Below are 20,000 nucleotides of genomic sequence, written 5' to 3'. Positions count from 1 at the left end.
CTTTTGTTTAGAACTACAAGTAATAAATTCATCCCTCTACACAGGTTTTGAAGGACAGACAAATTAATAGATTCTTATTAGTAATTATTATTTCTGCTATTATGAAGCTGAAACAATGCAAAACAAAACCAAAAAATCACTCAGCTTGTAAGCTCTTGGAAAAAATAGAAGCAGCATGCACGCTGATTAATGGCACAGTAAGTAACTACTACTCCTTTTGCATCATAAAGAACACTTCCTACTTAGCACCACATGTTAGTATTGGTCTATTTACTTATTGAAGGATCTTCTACAAATGAGAGGAAAGCTGACTGAGTCTCATTTATTAGAGTTAACTCAGGTATGGACAGGAAAGCAACAGAGAGGCAGGAAGTATGGAATGAAACTGTGTGTGACTCCACAACTTATTAATGTGTTTGTGAGAGCTCATGCACTGCTTTCTCAAGTTGAGATAAATGGGAAGTTGCTTACAGAAGAATTAATTTTCAGAGTCATGCACTGCTGCCTTCAGGAGGAAAAAAACAGACCTGCAGCAAAGGTTTCTCTCATCTGTCTCCAAAAATTTAACCTGTCAAATTTACTAGACACATTTCAAAAGTCTGGATCACAAATACTGTCTTAGGTAGAGATAACGCTGAGAACTTGTGTGGGGAGCTAACCAGTGCAGGTCTGACAGAGAAACTGTACTGTCAATACATCTATTGGTGTTTTTAAAGGATAACTAACACCTACCTATTGTTTGGTACTTAAAAGAACAGAAACAACACTGCTTACTGGTATTAGAAGAATCATGCAATGCTTACCTGCGACCACATTCTGAATATTTACCAATATTTTTTAGTATTAAGGCAGCTGTTAATCGGATGTGTTTAGTTATTGGTCCCTCTTTCTCATCCTGCAAAAGTAAGGAGAAAAAAACCCAACAGTAAAACCCCTGTTGTAGCAGGCAACAATTAATATCTAATACTTAAGTCAAACAATACTAACTGTGAAATCTCTGAAGACAAGGTTTCTTGATCCCCTCCTTAATGCCATTAGGGCAGCACTCGGATGATTCACAATGGCCTTCTGTGCTCTGGGAGCAGAGGCAGTACCCCCTGCAGCTGGCTGCCTACATTAGTAAAGAAAGAGTTCATAAAAATGAGCTTTGCATCACTTTTGAGGAGATTAACAACTGAAATTTTATTTTATAATTTTGTAACCCATCTGAACAGAGACACAAAGATCCATTAATATTGGGTAATGATACATGATTTGCCTTTTGTTTCCAGAGAAATGAATCTTACTGCAAAGCCTTCAGAAGTCATGGGCTTTATTTTATGTGAAGACACACTTTTCTTGAAGTACTGCTCATCACCCATGACATTTGTGATGGAAAAGTAATATAGTGTACTAATGACACAGCCACTTCCTGATGTGTACCAATTTAAAGGAATGTTTTATCAGACAGGCTTTAACAGCAACTGGGATAGCAGCTATGCAAATGTCATCTGAGATTTGGCCAGCGAATGTCCTTAAAATATTGCTATTCAAAACTTGACACAGCTCATTGGGACCATTAGACACCAAGACAATATAAAATACATACTAACTGTGGTTAGTGAGGAGTAATATAAAGAACATGATTTAAGTTATGATCTAAGACATAAACCATCTAATGGTTAAAACAGATCAAACACTTGTAAAACCAATTACCTGTTACTGCAGCTTTCAGACTGAGATTAATAAATTAAGCAAGGTATTTTATAAAGCTGGTACGAATAAACATAGCAGAAGCAAATTCTCAATTTTCAGTATTAACACTGAAGTCAAAGCTCTATTTAATGTAAAACTTTTAAATTATTCATACAATTCCAATTTAGAATATATAAATATGCAAGTTCACCAAATAAGTAAGATCCATAATGACATCTCAAAGGAAAGTTTTGCAGTATGAATGGTGAAAAAGATCACCACGCTTCAATATATTGATCAATATTACTATGAAATCTTTAAATACCCTAGTAGAACCTGATTAAATGCAAGTAGTGCTCACCTGCAAAGGTAGGAATCAAACGTATATGCTCCATTTTTTAAAATTAAAGTTAGCCTGTAAGAGTATTATTTAGGCATCTTTCATTGTAAGTGAACGTTCTAAGAATAAAACTTGAATTGTCTATTCAAAGGCTTTCTTCAGAAAGCGAATTTCTAACGACAAGGAAACCTAGCTAAAAGTTAGAAAGTGGGTTCATGTGAGTGGCTTTAAACCACAAAACAGAAAACCAAGAAGTAGTAACAGACAGACTTCTCTTTAAAAATTTAGCTCACACTGTCATCCTCCCCTGAATGGAAATAGGAGTTTGAAAACCTTTATGAAGGAAATGGAAGAAAGGCAGAGGCTGAATTATGAAACTGTTGGGCAATGACACATGTTTATAGGAGACTGAATACAACAGTAAAGGTATTATCATCTTCACTTTCCATTTCTGTAACAGTTTTGTTTTCCTTGTATTGAGAAGAACAAGGATTCACCAATGGAGGCTGTTCCCAATGCCCCTCTACAACAGCTATCATGCTACATTTCAGGACACTGAAGTAATACTGCCTTGATTCTAGAAATACTGAAAAAGGGACAGTTGAAATAAATTAGGAATGTATTCCTAACACATTAAGAAGATAGTAAAAGACTGTCTTCTCTGACTTTGGAAAAAGAGAAGTTCATAAAAAAGTTCCTGATTCATCCAGCAGCCTGTCCTGTGTCTGTGAGCAAGTATCTCTCAAGAAACATCTAGATTCTTGAATTCATTTTAATAATATTCTACTTAACTCCAAACCATACAATTCACCTTGTGATTTAAAGTTACCTCCCCTCCCACTCTCATGGTGCATGAAGAATATTTTGGGTAGCTCATGCTACTACCTTTGCTTCAGTGGCAACAAGGAAAAAAAAAACTAATGTGAATCCAGAAAGATTCAAATGCACAAAGCTACAGTCAACATAAATTGTTAGTGCTACCTGACCTTCCAGAATGCAATATTCAGCTACCTCTGAAAACCAGAAGAGGAAGAGTTAATACAATACAACCGTAAAAGCAAAGAGATACAGAATTAAGGTATACAACCAGCTCTGTAATACATCTTAACTTTGCCTAGCTGGTTCTAGCAAAAGCCATTACAGATTTTTTCCAAGTACATATGGTGTCCTGCAGACAGAAATGATGATTAGGAGAATGGGCCCTTGTTTGTTACACTGTGTTCCAGAGATTTTATTTCCAGAACCAGTAACACTCTATCTGCGCTCTGATGTAGGTGTAGTTTTGCTGAACAGTGAGGGACTAAGTGAAGAAAGTTGGCCTAATTAATGCCTAAAAGTTGATGACTTACACACGCTCCACATCAACATCAGGTTTTTAAGTTGTTTCAGCTCCATGGAAGAGTTTAGTATTATGCATTATCAGTGTATGCTGATATATCTGAGGAGTTTCTAGGACTCGACAAAAAGTAAATTAAGTGAAAACCATGGCAGTCAGCTTTCCAACATGACATGTAAGCCAACTTAAGGTGACCTGCTGGAGCAAGCTTAGGGTTTCATTTGACAAGTCACTGACTCCAGAAAGCAAATTATCAAACCTTGTCTTTCTCAGGTAGCTAGATGCTCTTATCAGTTTTGTGAACCTAACTATGTAGCAGCACTGAAAGATTCTGTGGGTTACAAATTACGTTTAGTCAAAATATTCCTGTTTGTTGGTTTCTTCTTTGGTAAAAGAGGACTAATGAAGACATGAGGGAAGACAGTAAAAGTAACAGACAGGGAATCTCCATGATTTCATAAAAAATGAGTGTATTAACTGTTGTGAGTGCTGACAGAGTATGGTCTCATCCCTTCTTTACGTTCCAACCCACCTCCTGTACTGGTGTTCCACTGACTGTAAGGCAACTGTATTCTACTCACCTGAAAAATCCACTTTTAAAATTAATTAGGTTTTTCTAAAAACAGAACTGATTTACCATGCCATCAGACAAAAACTAAAGCTAGTTCTCTCACAGTAAGCAGTGCACAGCCATGAGAAGGAACAAGGGATGGCAGGGAGACTCAAACTATCCTACTTTGAGTCATGAATGCTCTTATTTCAGCTTACATTCCAAAAATCACATTCTTAGTATCCTGTGCCATTGCAGTCTCAATATCTCAGCAAGAGCTGGTTATGCATATAGATTTCTCCTTTCCAAACCCCACCGAATTAGTGCATACTGCCTCAGAAGAGGAGATATATGAATGTTTTTTTCTAATATGAGTACCTGTGCCAATTTTCAAGAAGCCTGTGAGGACATACAGCTACTGGATGCGTTACCTGTATGATGGAACGTTTTTGAAAAGGCAGAGTTGAAATCACATCATCCCAGTAGATGCTATCAGCCCTATGCTTCCCATTTACCAAGTATTTAAGACTATAGTACCATAATTCTTCATTTTGTGGTTTTCAGAGGTCTGAATTCTGAATGTTGTTCAGTGTAATGAAACAAGGCACCATAAAGCAATCATAAGTCTGTGTTTGGAAGTTTGTTTACATTAAAAAAAGTAAAAGGACTCCCAAACTAAATTTATTTATTCATACTCAACTTCCTCTGCTGCCTCCAGCAGCTTGGTAGCAATTTAAGTAGCCACAGAACAGACTGCAAAAATCTGCCTGGAACATTATGTGTAATTACATTTTTAGCTTGCAACAAAGAGATTCCAGTTGGCTACTAACAAAGACCTAGTCTTAATATGCTTACACAATTAACTGAACTCTGAGTAACTCCAATACTAACATGACCATCCCCACAACCCCAAAGCAATAGGGCTGTGCTCTCCAATATTAATTCCAGATGGTTGAAATAATTTTGGGAAAGAGGAAAGCCAAAACTGATGCAAGGTAGCAGCACAAAATTAGAAGACTCAAAGGAGTTGGTATTTATCCTGTTTGCTTGTTTAAATGAAAGTATACTACCAGAGTCCCTGGACCAAATTAGCCCAGATTTAGATCACAAAACTGGAAGGAGCACAGCAAGTTACAAGACAATCCATCTCAGCTGAATGAAACAGCTGAACTGTACACAACAAGTAACTTTCCACTTGGATTACAAGCACTTTCCTGTTGTAATAAAAGTTATAAAAGGCTCTACAGTTGGGAAAAAAAATCAGGAGAATATGTTGAGAACAATATTCAAAGATTACTGACCATATACCTTAACGAATTACCTGTTATTTTTATGGTAACTGCAACCACATCTCCCATACCACAATCTTTTTGCTCTTTTGCCCATTCTTACTGTAATGCACCTCAAGTTTGATTACTTAAAAAAAATTTTCACTTGATAAGCCAAGTTATAAATACATAAATTCTTCTGATAATCTCTAATTCTCTTATTTTCTCTATTGCTAATGAGGCTCAGGTCTCTTACTTATTGGAAGGCTTCTGATTTCCTGCTTGTCCATGTTCATCTTGCTTTAATCCTGCAAGCAAAGCATCTCTGGAACAGTGCTTATCCTGCTTAAAGAGAAGAGAAAAGACAGTGAGAAAGGTGAGTGGAAATTCACCATGAAATTCCTACTGTTTTCTGAAGTAGTATGTAAAAGAAAATCTGCACCTGTAAATGGGTAATGAAGGAAAACCTCTGCCGCTGGAAAGGTTCACATCCCTCCCATAAGCACTGCCCCGGGTAGACGTCTTTTCCTCCATGTTCAGTTGCTGCGTGATAGAAAACCTGTGATGGTGTCTGAAACCACCTACAAAAAAGGGGAAGGGAGATGAATTTAAGGTTTTTTTACAGTTAATGATAAAGTGCAAACACCACAAACACAAACCCATAATGCCTAATGGTTTTTATTTTCAGAAATGAGACATGCATTGATAACCCAAAAGTCAGAATATTTTAGAAAGAAAACCATGTACATGTATTACCAGTGAGCTACCATTAAATAGTAGTATGATTTTGCTGAGTTTGATTTAAATACCATGGTTCTGGTTTTCTATTTACACTTTACCAAAGAAATAATGTATATTAATTCCAACAGACCCATTCTCTGCAATGGGGAATGATGGAGAAAGATTAAGATGTCCTAAGCCTGGCCCTGTAATATGACAGTGTATTTTGTGTTTTCTGTGTTCTGTTTGGTGAAAGCACAGGCATAAAACATTTGCAGTGAGTTCCTTCCAGCAAGGGTTTTCTTCCATTTCGAAGTGGCAGAAGAATTACAGCTCACTGTGAACACCACCCCAAAATACTGGTGAATCAACAGTTCTGTGTTTTCGAATTGTCAAGCAGACAAAAGAATAGTTACTGTAATGTGTATCAAATGGTAATGGAGTATCACTGTATTTAAAGAAAAATAATTAAAAATAGGAAGTGACTCAAAAGTAGTTTGGGTTTTTTTTAGTCTAGATAGTATTTTAAGGTGTTAAGTGTTACAAATTACATCTTTTACTTCAACAGAGAAAAAATGGCCAAAACAAACAAAATACTTAGCTGCTCCCAGTTCATTTCAATACAACTAACCCAACTCATCAACATCCACTTAAGGCTTGGACAGAAGAGGTCTAGAAACCCAGCTGCTGCCATTTGGGAAGTCATTGCCACCAGCTGTCTTCACACACTTGCTGGACAGATGCCAGTAGTGCAGCAGTCTATCTGAAGAGGAAACACATGCAACCCACCTCTGCCACTTGGGTTCACATGCCAGTATTTTAGTTTCAGTTAACAAGAAAAGTATTTGCATTAAGATGTTTGACTGAACTCACTGGGCTGAACAGTGCCAAGAGGGAGACGACCTCCAATCAGAGTGTTACAACAAGCAGCCAAGGATAGAGTAACAGTTTAAACTTGCAGCAGTCACTTATGGGCAAGTTCAAGCCGGAACTCTCAGCACATGAATAGTAAATCAGTAGGTGCTTTGATCCAGCCACCTCTTTCCACATCGTACTGCTCATTTCAACAGTGTCCATCATGCAAACATACTTGAAATTGATACCTAGGCCTAAGTGTAGATACTGTTACCTGAACCCCTTGAAGGTGTCAAAGAGCTAATTTCACCCAGAGACAAGTCGTCAGTATAAACCGAATCCTACTGCTATAACCACGTGCAATACAGCAGTTACCTTCTGCATAGGCTATAAATACTAGTCTTTTAAAATGCATTCATCTTTTCCATGCCAGTCAGCTCTTACTGGGCAGGGAAGCTGGGAAGGAGAAATACCTGCCTCTTGCTGTTGGTCCAGTAGGAAAATGAAATGTAGGAAATGAAAATAAAAAGTTTTACATGTACACTGACTAAACAGCAAAAGTTGACATTTCAGAGGATAGCAAGATGTCTTTCCACAATAAAGGGGAAGTAAATATGTAAACTTAAGCCTGGCACAAACCTACAAATAAATCCTGGCATGGATAAAGCAAATTTCATGGCATAAGTGAAACCCAAAATGTTGTTTAAAACATTTTATTCAACATGGCAAGGCTTTAAGAAAAATAAAGCTAGCTAAGCTGTGTTGGTTCATTCACTGCATAATACATTTGGTGTTATACTTCAATCACTGAGCTAAGAAGACTCAAATTTACTACCACTTTGCAGAGAAAAAAATATTTTCCTTAAAGAAATACCTGAACATAGGGGGGCGGGGGGGAGGGAAGAAAAAAGAAAAAAGAAAAAGTACTGAGAATACAGGAGAATACGGTCAGTTGACTCATTTCTCCATCATTCTGTTCAGCTGCTGAACAGAACATTAAACTAATAGCTGACTTGACAGGCAGTGGAGATTCAATAGCATTTCCAATTTGCTTTTAAATACAAAGCAACTCAAGAGCAGACATCTCCTGCCTACCTGTGAAACCAAATAGCAGCTTTTAATTTAAGCTGAATACAATTAGCAGTACTTGCAGACAGAAGAACTTCAAAGGAAAACACCTACTTTCTGTTACATTCTCAATGCAAAGTAGTGTGCTGACTAACACCTTTTACTGTCTCATCTGAATACATCTGCAAACGGCCAATCGTTACAACTATTTGCATAACTGGGCCTGATCTGGTTGTGGTCTTCAGACACTACTAAATCCACAGTATAATTTCAAAATCTTGATATTATGTTTCCTAATTTGGTTTAAAAAACTCAAAAAGCAGAACCTGCACCCATGCCACTGGAATGTTGCTGACCGCAAAAGTCAATTTAGTGGATAGGAAAAGAAACATGTTATTTATTCATATTTATTCTGATTCTCAATAAAATGTTTTTGAAGTCCTTCACTGCCTTCTGCAATACATCCTGGAAGGGAAACTCAGTGCTAAGTATAGTGAGAACTAAACTAAAGAACATGCTTAGAGAAACACGTGCAAATACTGTATCAGATTTGTCTCCTGTCATATCTTTGCAGTTAAGGGTGAACAACATGAAAGATACACTGTTCTATCATTCTACTACAATGAATCTGTCTGCTTAATACCTAGGGAAAAAAAATTGCTAAGCAATCATGAATGAAACCAAGTAGTGGATATGAAATTCACACAGACTAATGGCCCACTCCAAAGAATCTTCTAGTTTCCTGCTTAAACAACTCAATGAAAACAGCCAAAACTAAGAGCTGTAAATAAAACAGTTATAGTAACAGTTGGCAATTCCAGATTTTTCTTTATGCCTGTTAGAAGCAGGATGCCTACAGGAGATTCGATGTTTCTGCTTTTTTAATCAGGCTGCACAAGGAATAAAAATAAAACAACATACACTTGAGGAAGATGCTAACTTAAAATTTTGGTTCTCTCTTCACTGTAGCGAATACTGAGTGTAACGTTTACCTAAACCGTTTTAAGGCTGGGACTGAAATAAATACTCTAAAAAGTGAGAGACAGCCTTAAGAAAAAGAACAGTGTGTCACATGGAGTAAAATTTATCAGTGCAAAAATCTCCGAAGGCTTTTGAAAATAATGAAACTTAACCACGAACAAAAACCAATACAGTAAGTCAACGGGAGAAGCTAAAACAAGAGAAATAATACACCATCTTTGAAATAAAATGTATAGATCAACTTGTAAAATACAGGCCACACAGCACTTGAGTCTCAGGAAAACCTACTGGAATAATATTTTAAGACAAATATACAAAACCACTAATACTGTAAGGTAATCATAATTGTATTGTTCCTACCCCAAAATTTGTCTGCACATGTTTACAGCCCAGTTTACACGTGACATCAGCTTATTCCATGGTTATTCACATGAGCTTATTCACCTCAGCTCTACATAACTTCAGACACAGAAGAAATTTGGGAACTAAGTTATGCTTCAAAACTGTAGTTCAGCAAACTCTTCAAGATGGTAATAATTGGCTAGGCTTCTGCTACAAAACTGCCCCAGCTTTTCATTTCCACCTCAGTATAATACACTCTTGTACCAACACAGGTGTTTATGCATCTATTATGCAGCCAGCAGAGTATGGCTCTACAGTTAAATTTATCAGCAGTAAAGGAATAAAGTAAAAAGTAAGTAAAGCTTTATATGCATTTTTTTTACGTAGAGAAGTGTCACCTACCAAAGAAACAAAAAACACTTCTAAAGTGAAAACAGGGCAATGATTCAAAATGTGCCCGATCTCTACAGTACCACTCAGAACCTTATCTCAGTTTCATTGACTTAATGATCTTTGAATTATCTTTTTAAGGAATGAAAGAAACAGAAATTGCACCTTTAGGAGTCTACAGATCAACAGTCCTTCAGTATTGCTCTAAATCTGTTCAAATGCCTAATTTTCACCATTGGTTCTAAATATGCGAACTTCTCCATCATTCCCCATGGCAGGGGTGTTGGAACTAGATGAACTTTAAGGTCCCTTCCAACCCAAACCATTCTATGATTCTGGGTTCCTATGACCATTTCATCTCAGCCTTCTCAAAGTCTACACACCCGCTTTTTGCCAAATCAATTCATCTTTATGCTCCCATTGTCTTGTCCTACAATGACATTGTCCTTCAATGAACCCTTTTTCATGCCCTCCTACAAGCTACACAGTTTTTCCCACTGTTCTCCAAGTTGCTATTTGACAACTACCTTTGTCTCCCCAATCTGTACCCTCCGCCGAAAACTAAGCATATTCAAAAACCTGTTATTTTAAAAATCAGTGTCAAAATATACATACTGGTACCAAGTATAATGTTTTCATAAGTCTACATCCAAAAGTCTGACAGCTTGCTCCTCTCTTTGAAGGACATCAATAACAAATCAAAACAGTCTAATCATTGCTGTCTAGTCTTCAGGCTAAGCTTTTAATTTCCTTTTGTGACAAAGTAGTCCTGTGGCACATAAATGGTATCATAATTACTGAAATTAGTCATCATCTAAATAAGACTTCAACCAGGACATAAAAATGCAACACCCTGCCCTTCCAAAACTGGAAACACAAGAAAGATTAAAAGCTGAAAACAAGAAAATGTCAAGACATGATTTGTAACTGGACTACAGTAACTATTTTTGTATTTGCAACACAGAACAAGCTTCAGAACTATGTTGTTTTTTTTTTAACTACATGACAACATTTTAGTTATTACTTAAGAATCAATCTATTACAAGAAAGCCACATAATACTCCTTTTATGCTCTGAAGTGTAACTGAGAGCAGTTAAATGTCTTGCAATCCCCCATCTCAGCTTTGGCTTCCTTAACACTTTTCACTTTCTTCCCACTGGCAAAGTATAAAGTAACTTAAGGAAACAGAATGGATGTAACTTGTAGAATCACCTTCTATAGACACGCATCTGTTACGTATTAGTAAAAGGTAGTTAAATAAAGGAGACATTTACTTTTTACAAGATTGCCACAGACACATGAAGTTCTGTCCAGGTTTTTTCATTTGCTCTGCATGCTGACTTGCTGCAGTGTATGAAGGCGGCTGCAAATTGATCTGCTGGCCCTGTACTTGCACTGTGGGTATCGACGTTGCAGGTGTGCTCTGTAGAAAAAGTTAAAACACCCTTTTAAACAGGCCTCATTTCAAGACTTGACATACAGTTTATTGTTTGTTCGAAGGTCTTTCATTTTACACTTTAATCCACCACAAGTTTTCAGATTTTAACACTCTGAACTCCAAAAAAGCATTAACAGACACAGTAACACAAGGGACATACAACTTTTACACCACAGTATTTATGTAAACACTTCTAACATTCAAATTCCTAAACCTCATGCCCAAATTCAAATACAGAATTACAACTGCAAAGGAACTGCTCAAGGGCACTAGTGGAGTAAAGGACAGTATTATTTTGCAAAGGCTTTATTTGTTCTTTAAGGAAAGAAAAACACATGCAAATGCAAGAGGCTGCAATATCATCAGCACAGGGAGTAGTTTGCTTTCCTATGTAAATGTATCAGAAAATTCAGCTAAAAGAAGTAAAATGAGCACTGATACATCTAAAACTGCTTTATGTTCTTTGATGAACATGGTTTTATGTGCTGCACCTGTGGAATTCTGAAACTGCCACATTCGCACACATCAGCCTGTTAGAGAGTGCATTAAGGTAAACGTAACAATGCTGAAGAAACTATGAAGGACCAGCAGGCTCAAACTATGACATACCATTTTCTCTATAAAATTTGGAAAATGATACAGTTCTTCAAGCTCTTGTAAAACCAGCCAGCACACATACCTTTATACAGAACACCACATGCCTAGAATGCCAGAACATGCTATGTAACTCGTATACAGTTACATATAAATGTTTTGGAAAGAAAAAAGATGTAATATTACATGGGAGCAAGGGGGACAAGACGCTTATTTTAACAGTAAATAAAAATTATCTTAAAAGTGACCTAAAAAGAGATTAAAACATAATCAAGTGTCTATGTTATTTCTTTTTCTCAGTAACAGCTAACACTGGACCTCTGATTCCAGAACAGTATTTATGTCAAGATACTGTTTTTCTTCTTTCTTTTTTTCCTGGAAGGCTCTGGCCAGCAAGAGGTTTACAAAGATGATTTAAAATAAAATAAAATAAAAAATAAAATTAAATTAAAATAAAGCACTTTTGCATACTAGCTAGGAATGAAGAGTAACATCCTTTTCTTCCTTACTGTTAGAAAAGGCATGCAACACTCTTTAAAAAGAAACCAAAACTACTTTCATGTCTGTGTTTAAGAATATTCCAAAAGAAGCACTTTCAAATGTTGCACACAATACTCTGTTTACATCTTCACAGCCGTTACTGAATAGCTTTAGACCTTAACTGTAAAGAAATAAACAGTTAATTGCAACTTCTAACATTTCATTTGCATATTGATCTACCATTCTCTTCCTGCTCTTCTCTACTGGCACTGTTGACAACAGTCACTCAAGGCAACAAGTTAGTAACTATCCCATATCATACAATGCTAACAACATGACCAAAGGGACAGCAAAAAAGCTTCATCAAAACCAAACACTTCACATATCCAAGCTTAAATCCTGATAAAAATAACGCAAAACTCAGCAACTCCTGAACACAGCACAACTATTGTACAATGCCTTAAAACTGCGTTAATAAAGGACTCCTGAGTCCATTAGTCATCGCTAATTATTTGGGACTCAGCAATGATCTTCATCTAAAGACCTCTAAGCTATTTTACAGATTGGGTAATGAATCTTCACAATGTATCTTTTAACAAAAGGTAAACACAAGCAGAGCTTTTTAAGATGAGCATCCCTTTCACAAGGCATTTTTAAAGTGAAGCTGAAAGTAAAATAATCAAGTGTCAGCAGTAAAGCCTGTTTTGCAATCTTCACTTGGCCTCCTGGTATCAATACTTTATTACAGTCTTTATGCGACTTTTTATCCCTATAGAACTTCTGTCTCATTTAATGTGCTGGAAAGAGAGTGAGCTTACTGAATGAATTCAGTATTTCATTTAATTCTCATCATTCAATGTGTGGTTCATGTACTATTTACTCCATTCTAAGCAAACTCTGCAATTAATCCAGAATTATGAGTTTTTCCTCAAGGGTTTTTCTGGCAGGATCTCCTAGTGGTGTTCAAAGGGTTTAATATCATCTCAGTAAAAAATTGTTTATTTTGAACAGGGAAATTGGAGGTATACAGCACAAAATGTTATGTGCTGAAAATGAAAGAGCACAGAGAGGGAAACAAATTTCCAGGCCAAGAAGTTAAATTCAGTTTCCCCTTCAACTTTTCTACCCCCCCTTTTTTTTGGTGAGGAAAAAAACCCGAACACTCTGATAAACTGAAATGTGCAAAATAATTGGTTTTGTTCTGAATTTTCTTATTACTGCTGTACTGCAAAGTATTTTTGCCCAAACTTGTACCATGAAGCGGTTACACCTGCCATGTATTTTTAAGTCAAATCTCTTGCTTGCCTATCAGCTGTGCTGATTGTATTTTAGAATCAACAGATAAAGCAGTTACATTTGTTTTCCTAGGTTTTATTTTAGAAATTTAAGTTCTATGATTGAACATCTCAAAGCTTTCCTCTCTTCTTTCAAGAGATAAGAAATACTGCTAATTTTTGTTTTCTTTTTTTTCCCCTCCTCTATCTTCATATATCACTTTAGTAATGCATGATACATGGGACATCACTAAAATTACGTACAATCTTTGTTTTTCAGAAGTCAAACTCCTTTTTTCCAGAAATGTACCTAAAAATACTTGCTATGTGCTACCTAATTTACAGTACTGATATGCAAAGATTATGTAAACTCACTTATTTCTTTAACATACAGAACTACGACAGACACTTAGTATTTCCTAATGAAGTCCTTCTGGGAGATGTAATGTTGAAAAAAAAATTCCACACGGCATAAGGATTTCTTCCTCTAGCAAAACCATTTCATGATTCCAGGTTCCTCAAGAAATCAAACACCCAGTACTCTAGTACACTTGCAAAGCACTTCGTGGCATCGTTTTGTAATCAGATTAGTCCTCTCCATTATATGATTTGCATCTGCCACCACTCAGCACTTCTGCAAGTCAGATCTCACTGGGTCTTGGGACCAAAACGTACCTCTAAGCAGCATACTCCACCTCAGTAGGGTTTGCACTGAACTCTTAAAAGTACATTAAATACAAACCCTTAGTGACTGTACAGTCTACTTACAGAACAAATACTACAGCCTACTTTTAATAAGTGGGACATTCTATACCTAGACTGGGTGACTTGAGATTGAGATACTGGGGGAGGGGAAGGAGAAGTCCCGCATGCTTATGAAAGCCAAGGGTGAAGCTAAGAGCTTTCTATTAACTAGAATTGACTGTTTACAAAAGATACTAATTTATTTTCATGCACAAGAGCTCCTCCATTTGGGCACACAAGTTCCCTGAGTAGTAGGAATAAGAAACCCTATGGCTTGGGGCCAGAAATTATCTCCACCTCCATTTCTCAGAACAAATGGTGCCATTCCACTTATGAGTATATTATATACATACCCATTACTTTAGCATGATCTCTGCCCATTTTATTTAAAAGGCCTAGTGTGCCATCACCAAGAGAACATACTGCATCCCAGTGTGATGGTGTCCTGTTCACATACAGACATGTACAGTTTAAAGGCATCAGGCTGCATTTTTTCTCCCACCACCAGTATAGGCACATCCACTGTAAATATATTTAACTCAACAATAAACAGTTAATTACCAGTAAAAATATTTTTAAAGTATCATAGGATTTACAGTTTGGTATTACAGAATTTTATGTTTAGCTTCACGATAATGAACATACATAAAAAGTATCCTGTAAGCTGAAAATTAATATAGCAGGATTTGAGCATGAGGAAGGGGTCGGGTGGATGGGCAGGCACTAAAATAGATGCTCTTTTCTTGTTAGATTACTGAAGTTTAAATCTCCTTGCAACAGTGTGTTTCACAAGTGAAGAGCAATAAAAGCGCAGAGATTTTGTATTTCAGTACTTCCAGCTGAGAAACTCATTTGCTCTGTGGCCAAGAATGAATTACACCTCCTGGAGCTACACACCTGCTTTCTGGTTCATGGCAATTCTCAGCTTCCCAATCAACAGAAAGCAGGAGCAAAGAGTCGAGGCGATGCTCACATAGTTTTTGCCACCTAAATTTCCACACAAGCACGTTTCAAGTGGGCAACCTTAAGAGAAATGGGAGTGCATTCTTTATGAGGGGATGACAAGGATGAGCAGGGAAGTGTTTACTTTGAAAGCCAGATCAGGCAATTTACATCAGATCTGCTCACTTCTAGGAACTTCGCATGAAATCAGAGCATTCCTTCAAAACACACACCAACTGGGGCAAACCAACATGGTTATGTTCAACAGATGTTTTGGAGGCGTTTGAAGAGGAGTAAGAAAAAGTAGAAAAGAAAAGGAAGTATACAGGTAGGTAATTGCTCATTCCTCTCTTTTTCATCCACTGGTCCAGCACAATGCCTCAGGAAAGCAATAATCTAGGAACAAGGAACACAAAAATAAAAGAAAAAGAAGCCAAGAAAGTGAAGCGCCCATTCTGTCTCCTCTCAGACTACCTTTCATGAGCTTACAAAATAGATGGAGATAGAAGAAAAACTGCAACACTGTGTGTATCACATGTTCCTCTTCTGGCATAACCCACACACAGCCGCATTTTTTATAAAACCGCAAAAAATAAAATGAAAAATCTTTAAAGACAGTGTATATGTAGTTATTTTTCAGTGAGTTCTGCTGAGGTGGACACTTAACATGGAATCATCACAGGTTATACACAGACAATACCTGTACTTGTCTAACTGGATTTCAACAGTACTATATGCCATTTGTGGGACAGCTCAAGTATGTAACTTTCATTATTTTAGTAGGCCATTAAAATCAACATCTTTCCCCCCAAGCATATGGTACTAGCTTATTTCAAACTACCATTTATATCATGAAGCAAATCTTAACTTTCACATTCCCTTAAGGATTATTACACTCTTTTTCTTGTTTTCCTTAGTTTTCATGTTGCTGTTCCCTTCCTCCCCTATTTGTTTGCCCTTCCTTATCTTCAGTTCAAGCATCTTCCCTTTCTCCTCTTTACAGTTCATGACAGTTAATCATGCTGTAGCTGCATAAGCAATACTCTCCTCCCTCTTCTGTCCTCTACATCTCCTTTTCCAGCCTTCCTGTTGGGTTTTAAATTTATTACAATTTTTCTTCTTCTATCCCTTTCTCACTTCTCTGAAATACAAGCTGTAGTTTAAAATAATTTTTAGGATGACAAGAAAAGAGGAAATCACACAGTAACAGCTTCAGCAGTTACACAATTTTGCCATAGCTAATACCCCTTATTCCCTGCCCCTCACCATTTTTCTCCACTGGATTGTATTCATAATAAATTTCAAACTGTTTGCAGAAAGAGCCATGTTCTCCCATTTTTTCTGCAAGACAGCCAGTACACATTAGGTACTGCAAAGAGGATAAAACAATGCTGATGCTCAAGTGAAAAAGTGTTCCTGAGCTGCTACCTTCCAAAAAGTCAGCGACAAGGAAGCTGCTTATCAAACAAGTAAGACTCTCAAAATGGGAGGGAGAAAATCAGAGATTATATAGGGCCTAACCACAAAAGAAGTCATCAGTAAAACTCATACTGAGTTCATCTTAGTATTTCTGGATGTCTTAAAGATACTCCTAAAAGCAGACTCAATACTGGAAAGACTTAACATCTGCTTTTCCAGAAAAACAATGGCTACTGCAGCTGCTCAGCAGCTTGGGGAGGGAGGGAAGGGGCAAGAAGAGCTGTTTCAGTCCAACACATTAATTTTAAAGGAGTGGTAAAGACCCTTAAAGGTCTTAAACCACACTATAATGTCCGCTATATCCGAACGGAGTACTATAAAGTGGGTTCTACTATAAGTCAGTAATTAGCATTATCGTGATAGACATGATTCATGAACAGCTCCTTGTAATGGTGAAGGCAATTAGCTAACAAATTAGATCGTTCACCAAGATCAAAACTAATTAACTCCTCTTCTTCCACATTCCTGTAATTCTGAAGAAAGGAAGGGCATCCTGGAGACAGAAGAACAAGCCAACTTCCCTAGAAGCAGACGTTCAACCAAGATACTTTAATTTGCAAATTTGTACTGAATGGCAAACCCAGCTGGCAGCATTTCTGTTTGTACAGGTAATGGAAAATGTAAGAACTATTAATGATAGTGATATTAGTGATAGTGTAAAAAAGATTATCAGCACAGAAAACATTTTTTCTTTTTTTCCTCCCCTCTATTATCACGATACACATTACCTAATACAAGTGAAATAGTTAACTATATTACTCCCCTCTTCTCAAAAATCTGAAAGTCTGATAGTTCAGTAGCTGTTTGAGACACAACTGAAAATTCTTGTCAGCCACACGTCCAGGGAATAAATAACCACAGCTTATATTTATTCCATTCCAGAGACACAGCCATACCAGTTTCTATTTCAGACAAATCCTTAGCAAAGCTGTAATAGAAATTCAAACTGTGTAACAGCTGAAGACCACTCACTGTAAAAACCAAGGCATAGCTAATATAGCCACACTACAGAAAATTTAGTGAATTGTCCCTATGCTGCAACACACATTTTCATTCTGGTCAAATAATTTCTAGTAAGAACAAAGGTAAGTAACTTATCGGAAAAACATAGTGAAAAAACCTAGAGTGAAAATTTACAAGGAGCTCAAAGACATTTAAAAAAACACAACTCTGTATGGTGTGGCATTTAAAAAGGTAAAGCATAAAAAGAAGGAAGACTTATTTAACTGTTAGCCCTGGTTTCTGACAACTAAATGAAGGAAAGTCAAAAGAGCTTTCAGCAGAAGCTTGACATAGAAAAAGGAGTTGCACCAGCCATCACTTGTTGAATTTTCAGTTCTAGCTTGGTTTAAGCCCATAAAGTCTATACCTGCTACCTCATCAAAAACAAACCAACCAACCAACCAGCCAAACAAGGAAGATTAGAACTAAAAGACCTGTTTTACCTTGAGGTCAAAATGTGCTAACATACACTCAAGAGTTCATTTCCTCTCTCTGGTCTGTCACAACTCTGTGACCGCCAGACCTCCTGTTCTATTCTTTTCGCTCCTATTCATGTTAGGAATGTTTTTTGGAGAGGGATTTTCTGTCCATGTACGAAACTGAAATCTAGAGACTGCAATAATCTCAAATGTTATTATCTGTGGTTATTAATAACTACAGATAGTGACTCATAGAAATGATGGCCATAACCTCATTTCTAGTACAGAGTTAGGGAATAACCCACTTCCAAATGGTTAAAAAACGATGATCAAGGAAAAAGAACAAATGCCCTCTCCAAAGTTTGTCAAACAGAAGGAAACCCCCCAGCAATGCTTATTTTATCAATAAACATTACAAATATTTTGTAATAAACAAGTACAAATATTTCAACAAGTTTACAAGACAACACTTGTCCTGACTGTAGTGAACTCCTGGATGCAAGCCTTTGAAGACCACCTTTAAATGCAAGCCAGATGCAGCTGCAGTGTTTAACTTGGCAATAAAACATATTCACCCCTCCATAAGCAATGACCAAGAATAAAAGGCAGAACAAAACTGACATTTCTACCAGACCATGCAACAAATCATTCTTGTTTTCAGAACAGTTAATCCTTTAAGGAAGAAATCAGTGAGCTAAAGTTCTTTCCTTACTGTGTATTATCAAGCTACAAGCTATTTGAAATTCCGCTATTGTCACTGACACTGAGGAAGTATGCAAACTATTAGAACTTTAGTGCGTGAAAGAACGGAAACCATCATTTTCTGAATATTTTAAATACTATGCAAGAGAAAGAGAGTTCACATTTTCACCCGCGTTATTTCACAGCATTAGTCAGAATCACAGTTAGAATTAACATAAAAAGAACACGGCAACATACCTGTGTGACCATGCTTTGTATATACGTGGTTGGATGCTGCTGCTTTTGTTGAACAGCACTTTCTATTGCTACTTTCGCTACAGTGCTTGGATCCGCTCCAGCTGGCACAGCAACCATAGTTGCACTGCAACCAGCATTGTTGGGGTCACTGATTGTAACAATTCTAACTCCTACTTTATTTGGAATTCCTGGAACAGTTTCCCTGTCATTATCCTCTGCTGGCCTCTTTACAGTTTTGCATTCTGCTGTGCCATTAGTAGACCGAACTTCGGATGACAGGGTAGACTGGGACACTCTAGGTCCTGAGTGTGGAACTGCTATGATTTGATGCCCCTGTATAACAGAGGCTGTAGATTGTGGTGAGACAACTACACTTGGGCGTTGCTGAGGCACATCTGAATTCAAACTTGAAGCTAGAGGTCCATTAGGTAAATCAGTGTTGGTACCACTAAGTTGCTGGGTTAACAGTTTCGCAGCCTCCTGTGTACCGCTTACAACAGGTGAACTACTCAAAGTTAATACAGGCCCATTAGAAATTCTTTCCCCTTGATCACCTTTGGCAGTATCTTGCTGCGTGGCATCCAAATTCCCTTGTTGTTCCACTGAAGATATCTCACCATTTCCTACATGATTGGAAGTTTTGTGATTTGGAATGTTTTTGCTCAAATGAGAACCATCTCCTTTATCAAAATCACAGATTCCATTAACTAGGGGCTTCTTCAAATCACTTTTAATTTCCTGTGTGTCCATTTGTTCAAAGTTCTGCTTTCCAGGAGCTCCATTCTCACCCATTTCTAATGATGGCCCGTTACTGACTTGTGAGCACTGATTGGCCTCATTCTGAGTTTTCCCTGAGTTAGAAGGAGGTAGACTGGAGTCACTATACTTTCTCCCATTTAAAAGACTTCCCACCTGCATTTCATTTTCTTTTGCATCCCCATTGCTGGTGTTTGCAGCTCCTCTTCGACAGGAAGGATTCTCCATAACTTCAATTTTACGTTCATGAATGTGTAAACCTGTTGCTTCCTTTGCTTCTTCCTCCTTTTGGCAAATTATTTTATCACCTTTGAATGGGGGAGCAGCAGTACACTGTGATTGTCCAGCTGAAGGTGCTTGAGTAGCTGGAAGTGTTTGCACCTGTAGCCCAACTCCTGTCTGTGCTCC

At 37.3% G+C, this 20,000-nt stretch overlaps 1 protein-coding gene across 1 annotated transcript in view; it reads right to left on the bottom strand.

Moving 5' to 3' along the window:
* ARID2 (AT rich interactive domain 2 (ARID, RFX-like)) overlaps nucleotides 1-20,000 on the bottom strand; it is a gene marked incomplete at its 5' end in the record, with an annotated part of 102,309 nt that overhangs the window by 2,295 nt on the left and 80,014 nt on the right. The window contains 6 exon segments of the mRNA XM_010016811.1: nucleotides 804-895; nucleotides 988-1,111; nucleotides 5,425-5,510; nucleotides 5,611-5,749; nucleotides 10,800-10,948; nucleotides 18,837-20,000. The exon segment at nucleotides 18,837-20,000 is cut by the window's right edge and continues 762 nt beyond it. Of these exon segments, the coding sequence (XP_010015113.1) occupies nucleotides 804-895; nucleotides 988-1,111; nucleotides 5,425-5,510; nucleotides 5,611-5,749; nucleotides 10,800-10,948; nucleotides 18,837-20,000 (1,754 nt within the window).

This window comes from Nestor notabilis, unplaced genomic scaffold (assembly GCF_000696875.1).
Source record: "Nestor notabilis isolate BGI_N333 unplaced genomic scaffold, ASM69687v1 scaffold9746, whole genome shotgun sequence".
Classification (NCBI taxonomy): Eukaryota; Metazoa; Chordata; class Aves; order Psittaciformes; family Psittacidae; genus Nestor; species Nestor notabilis.
This window is presented reverse-complemented; position numbering and strand designations above follow the sequence as displayed.